We start from the raw sequence: 12,520 nt of genomic DNA on the forward strand, positions 1-12,520 counted from the left end.
GAAAGGGTGAATAGATCAGCAGCACGAGGCTTCACATTCCAAGGAAGTTACACGTTCAAAGACCTGGCATTTTTACCTTTTATTTATTCATTAGTTAAATTTCACAGATGTTACACAAGCTCTTTCTGTGATAGTAAAGTTTAGTGTGTAAACATTTGCCCCACTTCTTATTCTCTTTGTTTTATTATCTGCTTATCCCTCCTTTAGTTAATCCCATTTCTCTCCAAATTCTGCACTTTTCTTTCTCTTTGTTGTTTTCTTGCTTCTATTCCTTTATTAGTATGAACTCAGCTCTGCAGGAACACAAACTGTGAATGGAATATGGACTGGAACGACATAAAACAGAAGGGTATAAATCACCTCATCCTATCTCAGCCTTAATGAAAACTGAAACCATGCCGCCTCACACAGATTTTGTGCAGCTCCTTCATCCTGCTCCAACTGAGGAGATATTTAAAGATCCTCTTGGGGTGACTTTTTTCCCCCTCCTTTATCAGTGGAGGAAGCTCCAGGCTTAAAATATTCTGGGGTGGCCTGTAAGAGGACTTTTTTTTTTTTTGCTATTCTCTACTGGGATATCTCTCTGCACATACTGGAGATGATTGTTGAGTTCATTACTTTTATCACATCATGTTATTCTGTCATAAAGTTATGCAACCACAACTCCAGGGAGCTTTTAAATCTTGATCAGATTGATTCAAAGTAATGGCTTCTGGCAGCAATTTGTCCCTTACTGCAAATCTGCTCCTTTTTTTAAACTTTTGCCCTCAGTCAGTGTTGAAACCCTACTATTACGGAGGGAGATATTAAACAAACAGCTGAGATTTCTTATCTGTCTCTGACAATGTTACGCTGTGAAACTGAGCTTGGCATTGGTGGAATGTTGGACAGTTCAATTTGCAGCGAAAAGGAACCGGATCGATATACTACTACAGCTTGTTATCATAGAAAGGTCACCCAGTAACCTTGACACCTGTCACCGACTCTCTAAGGATTTATTCACACACTGCTGAATGTGTGTGTTCTATGGCAAGAGATAGCAAAAGAAACCATAGCCCCTTTTACACAGCACTTCTGTAACAAGAAAATTTCACCTTTATCCCGGAACAACGTCTGTGTTAACGAAATGTTGGGATCATTTGGTCCCATCTTTATCGCAGCTTTGTAACGCCTCTGGAGGTAGTAATGGAGCCATGATGAAGGTGGAATCATGATTCTGGAACGCTATGTAAAAAGAAGACCTAGGATTGGGCGATATGGAAAAAAATCATATCACGATAATTTTTTTTCATATCAGACAATATTGATATGTTTCACGATATAAATCAAATCACTATTTTTGTCAAGCTTAAATTTTCCGTTACTCGTTAGTTAGTTGTGAAGACATCAGAAGGTTATTTTTGATTTAAGTACAATTTATTTTCTGTCTAAGGTTGAACATGGCAGATGTGCTGAAGACCATTATACAACTGTTTCAGATAAACAAAACAGGTACATATATTTAAAACTAAACTGAAAGTCTGACTAGCAGGAAAAAGCTCTCAAGTTTTAAAAGAGAGCACAAACAAAACAGACCATCTTCGCAAAACAATTCTGGAGGTGTATACATGGGGGTGTGTTCCTTAACTGCCGTAACTGGTGTAAATCCGAAAGTGAAACTTAAGGAAAGATGAGTGTTTGCGTTCTTCACATGGGCTACATGTATTTGTTCGGTTAACCTCCATATTGTGTTGAAAGCCCCAAACAGAAACTGTTCACACTCGAATTTTCAGTAACCTGGTCGCCTGAGATCTCGCTCACATTTTTCTTGAGGGAACGGTCATTACCTCCCGCTGCAGCCCAAACATTAGCTTGTGTGCTGTGGCTGCTCTTACGCCTGTGCTGTGTGTGTCAGCCTAACTTCCTGTGGCTCTATTGTGATTGGTTCAGTGCGGCGCTACTTAATTATGATTGGCTGCTCTTATGTCTGTCAAGACATGGACGAATGAATTCTAGCGAAATTGTATCAAGCATGTCTCATATTTCTATCAAGGAAAAGTTTTTTTGCGATATATATCCTTATCGTTTTATTGCCCAGCCCAAGGAACACCTCTCTTTCCGCAATCAGGGTGTGATGTTTTGATGACGGCGACCCCATGCCTGAGAGACAGCAGGCACATATGGAGGTACTGGCATGGATTCTACGTGACATTGGTGCTGCAGCTACATCCCATTTTCACCCACGGCACAAAGCCATGGTAACCTGTGGCATGTAGCTGCCGAATCCATGCCAGTACCTCCATATGTGCACTATACGCTGTGCTGCGTCACCGCCCCTTTGATTCCAGAACGCAGGTCTGCTGTGTAAAAGTCCAGCCTGTCTCACCTCTGTTACTCCTTTGGCTTGGCTGTAGAAACTGGTCAGTGGTGGAAAAAAGGTGGGATCACCATCTCGGCTTTTTTCCGGGATCTCTGTGTGAAAGTGGCTCGTGTAAAAATTTCTGTAACTAATGAATCACACATTCATGTCAGCACTTATTTTACAACCATTACTCTCCAATGTCAGCAAGAGTATATCAGACTAAGGCTCATGATGTTCATTTTGTCTGCTGTTAATATAATTATACTTTTCAAGCAGGTAACATCTAAAAACTATACCTTGTCTGAACAAAAGGAAAAAGAAAAGTGTAAGTATATCAGACTTCCCCTAACTAATCCTTGGACACTTTCTTCCTCTCTCTCAATGAGAAAGTATCAATCCCACTGATGAAAATACGACAGTCCCCTCAAGTGTTGAAGTCCACATCCACATTTAATCCTCTCCTGCTGCTCAGTCAAAGACCAGGGGTTTTGTTATTCTCCTGGTGCTGAGTGTTTGCTCAGTCTGAGTGACATTTCAGTAACATGTGAAATGATTCATTAGTGAGCAGATGAGCGAAGGTGAGGGAGGAACGTGGAAGGAAACGTCGCAGTGTCAAGTAGAGCACATGTCGAAATCTGATGGAGTCGTTCTGATTCTGCCAGAGTTTTATCATATCTGGATGAATACCAGAGTTTGGAGTTGGCAAGCTTTTGTTTTCCATCGGTGTTTGTTTCAGTCTCAGATCTTGATTTCAATCACAAATGAGTCTCCGTCTGTTGCGAAGGCTGCTCCGTCGCCGTGAAAGCCTGTTTAGAAAGTAAATGACTGGGAGTGTGAGGTGGCTGGGAGTCACTATAGATTGTTTTATTGATGTGATTACAGACTGTGTGCTTTGATAGGACAAACTCTGTGAAATAAGTACAAACAGAAGTTGCTGTTAAAACACATCAGTGTTCAGCACCATCTGATAAATGTGCAGACTGAGAGCATATGTTGTATGTTCGTGCTTGACCTTATGTTTCCTCTCTGACCGGCAGCTGCACCCTGAGTGTGACACTGGAGCAGGCCATCCTGTTGGCCCGAAACCATGGCCTGCCCCCTCGCTGCATCATGCAAGCCACTGATGTCATGAGAAAACAGGTACGTGTTTCTGTTGAAGTTGCTCACAGATGCAGAACCTGACTCCACTTAACCTCTCCTCATATTTTGCTGCTGTTGTTTGTGTTTCAATTCACAGTGACATTTTTGCATCCCATGTCATTAGATAAACTGTCCGCCTCATTTAGTTAGACTAGGCTGCCAAAATGGGATTAACGGATGTAACATTGGCAATAGAACTGCAGTTGTGGTCAGTGTGTGACGTCTCTCAAACATCAGTTTAGTTAAAGAGGCATTTTTAGGGGCTATAAAATATGCAGGTGTTCTGTTATTTTTCTTTTATCTTTTATTGTTTTAGGTATGATTGCCAATTGTAATGATGCACTTATGTGTGTGTATACGTGTGTACATGTGATTATACATATATTAGGGGTGTCAAAATTAACGCATTAACGTGAATTAATCCATCAGCATGACTAATCTGATTAAAAATTTTAACGCAATTAACCCAGCTGCACTGCAGAATGACTCTGAACGTCTCTGCCAACACATTTGAGGCAGTTTGTCCAAGTAGAGTTAGCATCACACATGCGCAAATAGGCAGTTGATCTGGTAGTGACAGGCAGCAGGACCAACCAATAAAGATGGAACACCCTCTGGATGGAAATATGAGGACAAAAAACCCCCAAAATGGAGCAGTCGACCGACATAAAGTATTATACACACTCTGCATGAAGGAGTTTTCTTTTCACCAAAGCACTTCCATCTTAAAATACCACATTGACACGAAGTATACGTTTGTCTGGGATTCTGCTAGCACCTCAGCTAATGCGTTGCCCAGCTTGCGACAAACATGCTAAGTGCATATATATTCCCTGCTTTCTTGAGTCTGTTTGCTCATGCAAAATGAAACATGATTGATATAGATTAAAAATGAATGATATTTAATCATGATTAATCAAAATTAATCCACAGCAACCCTGTGATTAATCTGATAAAAAAAAAATTTAATCGTTTGACTGCACTAATGTATATCTATTATTAATTATTTATTCATTTTTTTGTGAGTTATATCTTGGTTAATGTCTTGGCATATGTATGTGTGTATGTTTCCATTTCTTGTCTGCAGTGACAGACATATATTGATTTGCACCCGCTTTCCAATAATAAATAAATAAATAAATAAAACAGTGGATGTAACATTGCCAATAGAGCTGCAGTTGTGGTCAATGTGCAATGTCTCTCAAACATCAGTTTAGTAAAAGAGATATTTTTAGAGGCATCCAACAGTAAATACATTTTAAGAAAAAACTTTTTATGATTTTTTTTGTGTTTGGATGATAAACTGTTTTAGCTAGCGCCCACAAGTAGAAATCATTATCTTCTTCCTGTCTGAATTTCCTTCTTGCTTTTTTTCTCAAACTCATACACTATCTGATTTTAATCTTATCAGATATGCATTCACTGCTCCCAGAATATGATCCTGACCAAATGAGCGAGGGAAAAAAAAAAGGTAATGAGAAATTGAACAGACTGGTGGAGAATCTGGAGCTTGTTTGTTTGTCTGTGAATCTATTTAGTGTTGAGGGATCAAAATTCCCTTTACTTTCTTACCGAATGTAAATTTTCAGCCCAACAACAGCCTCCAGACTCGACCAGATCCCTGTCCATATCTCAGTCTCTCATTAGAGCCATACGGGTGTCGTTCATTTTGCTGTTTACAGTGAGAGCAGAGGTTAGTCGAGAGGCTGAGATCCTGTGGGAGGAAGGATGTTTAATCTGTACACTCAGTGAGTTGGGCTGCCAGCCAGGAGGATGCATTGTTTGACCTTCAATACAACTGAATGGGGCAAGAAATTTGAGATATTTTTATTGAAAATGAAAAAGTGTGACACTTCAGTTCATTTATCTTATTTACTCTCTGACAGAACAGTCTTTTCAGTGAGTTTCGATTGTGGCATTTTTTCTTGTCTGTCATGAGTCTGTGTTTTCTTGCGTCATCGCTGACCTAGACACCGCTGACAAGAGATTGTTTAGTCCAGATAGAGAGCAGAGGGGAGGCTGTTCTGTGTTTGTGTGTGTGTCCTTCCTTTCAGACATCAGCTGATGAATTTAACGAATATGAATATCACACGGGGGTTGGATGATGCCTCTTCTTCATCGCTGAATAGTCGTACTTACTCACAAAAAGGTTATCAGTGCGGCGTACGGTCCCAGCAGGACCCATCAATCTAGACTAGACACCATTATTCAGAATGAGAATACATGAGTGATTTGGCTAAATAGGTCCAATCACAGCTTGGCTTTTATAAATGTATGCGTTGCAATTCCCAACTTGAATCAAGTAAAGAATATATACTGTAAACATTTTAAATAGATTTAAGTAGTCACTCTCAGTATCATGTTTTTCCTTTTTTATTATGAGGCTGGAACATTTTATGAAGTGACATCTCTTTTTTTATGCATGCATGAAAAAATGTTAAACTTTCACGTCTTGAGATAAAGTTGGCAGGGCCGCTCAAGACAGATCAAATGGAATAAACTAGATTCAGCATGCTGCATGAAAATGTATTTCTAGGATATATTTATTTTACTTCCACATTGATTTTTCAGCCATTAAAAATCCTTGGCAGAATATGAAGTTTCACCTCCAGGTGCAACTTTTTCATTATTAAACACAGAGCTACCAGGATTTATATCATTAAATGAAGCACAATAATGAGAGAAAAAAAAATTAAAGCAACTGTGCAGCATTCAGTATTTACAAAATTTGGAATGCAGTCGGTAAAACATTATTAATTATAAACACAACAGTACTAGATATTGGTGCTCTTCTTTGCCTCAAGCTCAGCTCTTTTTTATGCCTCTGAATTTTTTTATCTGGTATGTTTTTTACTGTGAGTTGGGATTTTTAATTACGTGTGAGCTTAGGCAAATAAAACCTTCTAGTAGACAACAAAGCTGGTACTGTTTGATATTATTTTCCTTATTAAATATTAATACTTTCTTGGATAATAAATTTATCTATGAAAGAAAGTAATGAAGTTTCACTTTTTAAAGCAACTGTAAAAAGAGTTTCATTTGTGCAGATGTCTTTGGCCGATGTCCTCTGGTCTCTGTGTCCTTTAGGAGCATTAGGGGGCATCTCTGTCTGAGGGCATCAGAATGGATGGCTGTGATAGACATCGAATAATTGCTGATGCTATCCCAGTATCTGTACATAGCTAAGGTCGGACAGTAAGATAGCGTTTGAAACTGAGAGGTCGGCTAATGCACTTTTGGCCCGTCACTCCATCTTTGCTCCCAGACTAGATACTGATGACCTCTTCAGACAGTGATTTAATTGTGTGTTTTTTTGCTTGCGTGAGTGCATCGCAGATTGAGAGAGTGTTCTTATGAGTGCAGGTGTTTCGTGACTCTAAACTGAGAGGCTGAGCTGGTCGCTGCTCCTCTGTAGTTGTGTGTCTGCCGACTGTGCGTAGCAAGCAGACTCCAGGAACATTAGCAAAGTGCAGACACGCTCCTGACTGAGCATAATAACAGACACACACACAGCCATCATCCATCTTCCAAATTCCTTACTACTAACTTTTCTACTTTTCTGCATATGCTAGTTTGCATGCAAAGCTAAATAGAAGCTGGATAGTGCAGATAGACAGCAGCTGGTCTTTAAATGTTAAGGTCTAAAAAAATGGAGGTGATGGCTTTTGCTTTAGAATTCACAATTAATTATTTATGGGAGCTGGTACGTCGACATCAGAATTGACACATTTTCATACAGACACAGATAGAGAAGAACTTCATCAGTCCTCAAAAAGGAATTCACTAAACTACTTACTCAGGATCTTAAAAGTCTTGAATTTACAAATCTGCTGTTAATACCTTAAAAAAGTCTTTAAAAGGTGTTAAATTTGATATGGTAGGTCTTAGGTTATGTTGACATAAAGTTGTCCGCTGTATTGTATATAAATGTGTCTGGGAAATGTCCAAGCTGCAAAGAAAGTAAGGTTAGTCTGCTCCGTTCCAACCTGGCAATTTATATTAAAACAAATGGTGCCAGGCACAACAAACCCCACCCCTCGCACATATTGTAGCTTATTTTGGAATCGATCCAGCTGATGTCATCATGTCTATGCATGTAGTGATGTCAGCTTATCGATTGCCTCTATATATGTGCCAAGTTTGAAGTAAATTGAAACAAAATTGATGTTTTTATAGACGTGAAATTTTGCCCATTGTAAGTAAATGGGGGAAAAAAAAATTAAAAATTCATAGAAAATTTGAACATTGACCTACTTTTCCCAAAATGTAATCGCATGTATTGTGGGTCGCTGGCAATCTATAAACCAAATTTGGTATGAATTTAACCAATAGTTTTGCTGCTACAGACATGTGAAATTTTGCCCATTGTAAGTAAATGGGGAAAAAAAGATGTTAAAATTCATAAAAAGTTTTAACTTTGACCTACTTTTCCCAAAATGTAATGAAATCTATTCTGCATCACTGGCAATCTATAAACCCAATTTGGTATGAATTCAACCAATAGTTGTGCTGCTAAGAGCGTTAACAAACAAAGAAACAAACAAAAAAAACAAACCAAACCAAAAACAATACCCCTTGCCTCTCCTTCAGGGGGCGGGGAAATTAGGATCACTAACTTTGCAGCCCCTGGTGAGAAATGACTCGGAACAGTGGAACTCAGTGGGCATTAAATTCTGTTCTAAATAGTCTTAAAAAGGTCTTAAAAGTCTTCAATTTAACTTGTAGAAACCTGTAGGGGTCCTGTCACTAGACTATTCACTAATTCACTTATCATGGCCAAAAATGTAGACTTATACTCAAGAGAAACTAATTTCATTAAAAAACACTCACTAGTATGTATGTATGTATGTATGCTGTGTTTGAGTCAAAGTAGTATTCACCCTCAGTTTATCTGTGGACCTTTTATTAAAACGTGTATCTGAATCCATGGCTGTGAATAAAAATCTTTGATATCTCCAATAAGGCCTCAGGAACAGAAAATATCTTTGTGTGGAGACCAAAGACAAGAATTAATTTGAGCAGAGTGTCTAAAGATTCTAACTTCATAAAAAAAAAAAAAAAAAAAAAAAAAACTGGCATAAAAAAAGAAAAAAAGCTATATTGGCATCCAGTGTACAGTGGAATTCCAAAGAGTACAAACTTTGAATTATACTCAGCAATTTGTTGTTTTTTAGAAAATGCTGAATCACTAGACTTAGTGCGATTGTCTGTGTGCAAAGCTTTGGGCAAAAACCTTTTCAATTCCCAGTGGGGCAAAATATTCTTTGGCTTATTGTCTAAGATTTTCTTAAGCTCTTCACTCCATGATGTTTTTCTTTGCCTCTGTTTTCTGCATTTAAACCTGATCTGTGATGTCCTGAATTTTTTATATGTTTTGCCTTTTAGGGAGCAAGAGTTCAGAATTCTGCCAAGAATCTAGGAATAAGGGATCGTACGCCATCCTCTGTCCCAAGGTAAAACTAAAATAATATTCTTTCTGTCTGAACTGACATCAGCATTAGAAATGGAAGGACTGTGTCAAGCATCGCATGTTATACCTAAATAAGTCAAAATCAGAGGAACATACTATACATCACAGGTGAATGTATTGGTTTTCCTCACAGCCTTTGCTTCCATTAAATTCACCACAGTTTAAAATAAAATGTACAACTTAAAATATCGATTATTTTGTTCATATCAAGTCAACGTGTTCAGTAACAATCAAAGACTATTTAATAAAGCACTTCCTGTTTCACATGCCTTTACATCTTTGAGTTAAAATGATTGCTTGCTTTCTGAAATGGAATTATTACTGAGTAGAGAACGCAAACACCCATGAACCGTAGATCAACTAGGACCTGTGTCAATCTTTTCCCATCTCTTTCATTTGTTGTGGTTCCTTTGCTGAAAACTCCTACGTTAACGTGTTAATGCAGTGCTTTTCAGCATCTGACTCTTGGGTCTTGAATGGCTGACTTGAAGGACTTCACACATCCTTTTGCACTCACACATTTCATGTGTTCATAACATAACCTAATCAATAAATAAACAATGTGCACTAAGAGTTCAGTGAAAGGTCTGAAATTGGTCTAAAAATTGCAGTATGCTTTTTCATATCATCAGTCTTAATTCATACACCTTTTCAGCACATGGACAAAAACAGGGAAAGCCACTGAAAAGGCTTTTTAGAGACAGGATAACTTTTCCTTTGAATTACACAAAATGGTTATTTCTATGTAATTGTTTTTGTGAATGCATTTGCTCAGTGCTGCAGGTCTGTGTACAGTATGTACTTTTTGTGCAGGACTGGGGCCAAATGGTTCCATTAGATGGGAGCTCCCTGCGCTCAGTAGCACAAGATGAGGACAAGGACTGCCTCAGCCATTTGGCTGTGACATATAGGCTTTTGTGTGACAGGCAGCCCTTTTGAACCTTTTAGGAAAATTGACAAATACAATTAAGTAGCGTAATGATTAGTGTTGAGACATTGTGGACAGAGAACAAAATTGCTGCACTCTCTGTAGGTTTCTGTCATAAATGTTGCAGTGTGAGTGACGGCTGCAGAATGTGTACGTGAATGGAAGGCACAGGTGGTGGTTGGCTGATATGTATTCTCACTGTTACTAATGTCAACGTGGAAGTAAATTCAGTTTACTTGTGTGCGTACCCTGCAGTTAGGTGATATGAAACTATGGTTATAGTTTGGGGAATGTGCTCTGACGAGAAAACAAACAGTTGTGTAAAATAAATAATTTAGATGATATTTTCTTTTCATTATAGCAGTGGGAACAACAGAGTGTGAGAACTCTGTGAATTGAGTTTCATGAGCTTATAAATAAAACACTTAATGCAGCCTCTTTTTGCTTAAATCCAAACAAATGTAATTGCTGTATAATTCTTGGCAGACTATGGATTTTAGATTTCATGTCATAAAGCTAAAAAATTTTTATCTCTAGTTTACTTTGTACTTCAGTTTCTTTACTGAGGTAACCTGTGAAGTCTTTTCTTAGTGTTTGAACATATTTAATGTTTTCTGTCTCTGTAGCACAGCGCAGGATGTGTGATGATGGGATAATTATTTTTTTGATGACTTTCTCTCTGAAAATGCTGCATATTTATGTTTGCACAGAGGACTGTAACAAATAAAATGACTCAATGTGGTGACATACCTGATGAAAGTGCCATTCTGCCTATATGTTTTAGATTGTACAAGCTGTGCCAGCCTCCACCCCCAGATGGTGACCCATGATGCATTGCATTGAGAAAGGCTTGAAGAAACCTCTCTTCCCTCCACCTATGAAGGATCAGCATCATTACAAACAGTTATTGGGTACATTTTGTATCATCAGAGTAGCTGCATACAGTGTAAATAGAATTTCAAAAGCCGTAAATAGTATTTTAATACATTATATTTTTCACCGTTGTACTTTATACATATTTTAATTTTTTATTGTATGATGATGCATCTGATGTTGCATCAAAGTGAGAGAGCAAGGATGTATGCCCAGAGAGTGCAGTCGAAAGCTCAATGAAACAGAATGAATCCCATCAGTTCACTGTCTGTGTATTATGGGATGAAATTATATTTGTTTTCACAAAGGACATTTGCATTTCATGTCATTAGTTTAATTTGCATATGAAATAAACAAGATAATGTCAATAAAAAGGATACTGAACAAAAATTGGCACTGTATTTGTCTAAATTAGCCAGCCATTTGTCAGCTTGTGCTCAGCTCTGACTTCAGTGCTTTATTGATTCTCACAGTATTGATAACTATATGAATGTTTTATAACGTTCCTTGTTTTGTTGTTTATTCACTTGTAAATATACTTATATAGCAAAAAAATGTGCTGAAAGAGCAATGCTCTGATTTCCCTCTGTCTTTGTATTTGTAAGACAGTATAAGGGGATGTTTTGTACCACGCATGCATAAGAAGAAGATCTGTAAAGGTTTATCAGTATTAACATGTCATAGGTTTTTGGAAGTAGAGCTATGAAGTATGTTCTTTTATATTGACAGTACTCAGGATGAAAGTGTTTCTCTGTGTTACTTATCAAATGTTCTCATTGGGGAATGGATGGTTAGCTCACTGCTATGCAAACAAACCAGTGATAATAAAACTGCATTGATAAGCTCCAGTAATGTCTCCAACACACACTTTGTTCCGTTTCCATCCTTGTACATGTGAAAATTGATTTTTGCTGCAGGTTTATTACAAATTACTAATTGAGTGCCATGTATACAGTCTGTGAAAATATATTAAAAGTGATAACAAAATTTTGCCACCTGTTTTTACTCCTGAACACGACCTACAAGATAGATTTTTGGATGATGAGCAACAACACATTATGAGATTAATGAGTCTTTACGGTGCTGGACAGTATATTTATATGACATGTTGAGTGTTTCATAAAGATTTTGCTCGTTATGGGGAATGTTACTGCATATTTAGAAAAAAAAAACTTGTTCATCTTAACCTTTGATCAGCAATAATCGTGCGCAATAACTACGCGTTCGTGCGCAATTTCTGCCGGTGGACATGTTGCTCCATGTTCAGGTGGATTCATTACAAGGCGCATCGCGTTGAACACAGTGGGCTAGGCTGGTGGATAAATGGGAGTGGCGGTGGCACTGTTAACAGAGGCAGCCACTGAGCGGAAGATTTGTAATCTCTGTCACAGAGCTGCTGTGCCATTGGCTTCTACGGAGGAGCTGCTGGCAGAGAGTCAGTGAGGCGACACGCTGGGGATGGTCCCGGGCTGAGTGTCCACCATGAGCCCGGCAGAGAGACGCCTGCTCCGCACTTGACGCAAACCCGTCCGAACTTAAACCGGCTCCGTCGCAGCTTCGTGGGGTGACATTTTTCGCACATTTTAGCCGCCCCAGACGACAGACGCCTCCTCCTTGAAGGACGAATGACACCGGCTCACCTCATGATTTCATCCTGCTAAAAGCGCTTGCGAGTCACAACAGTTTCTTCATGGCGTCTCCACAACAGTCAAGAATTCAGTCGTACCTGGAAAAGAATAAAATCGGACCCTTGTTTGAGGTGAGTGCA

General features: G+C 38.6%; 2 protein-coding genes across 2 annotated transcripts in view; both read left to right on the top strand.

Annotated features, from left to right (window-relative positions):
• Nucleotides 1-11,577, top strand: part of prex2 (phosphatidylinositol-3,4,5-trisphosphate-dependent Rac exchange factor 2) — a 131,685-nt gene extending 120,108 nt beyond the window's left edge. The window contains exons 39-41 of the mRNA XM_030123560.1: nt 3,379-3,481; nt 8,867-8,934; nt 10,664-11,577. Coding sequence (XP_029979420.1) covers nt 3,379-3,481; nt 8,867-8,934; nt 10,664-10,709 — 217 coding nt within the window. The 3' untranslated portion in view covers nt 10,710-11,577. The remainder of the gene's footprint in view (nt 1-3,378; nt 3,482-8,866; nt 8,935-10,663) is intronic.
• A 625-nt stretch (nt 11,578-12,202) lies between these two features.
• Nucleotides 12,203-12,520, top strand: part of c20h8orf34 (chromosome 20 C8orf34 homolog) — an 82,641-nt gene continuing 82,323 nt past the window's right edge. Inside the window, exon 1 of the mRNA XM_030123561.1 lies at nt 12,203-12,511. Coding sequence (XP_029979421.1) covers nt 12,443-12,511 — 69 coding nt within the window. The 5' untranslated portion in view covers nt 12,203-12,442. The remainder of the gene's footprint in view (nt 12,512-12,520) is intronic.

This window comes from Sphaeramia orbicularis, chromosome 20, assembly GCF_902148855.1.
Source record: "Sphaeramia orbicularis chromosome 20, fSphaOr1.1, whole genome shotgun sequence".
Lineage (NCBI taxonomy): Eukaryota > Metazoa > Chordata > Actinopteri > Kurtiformes > Apogonidae > Sphaeramia > Sphaeramia orbicularis.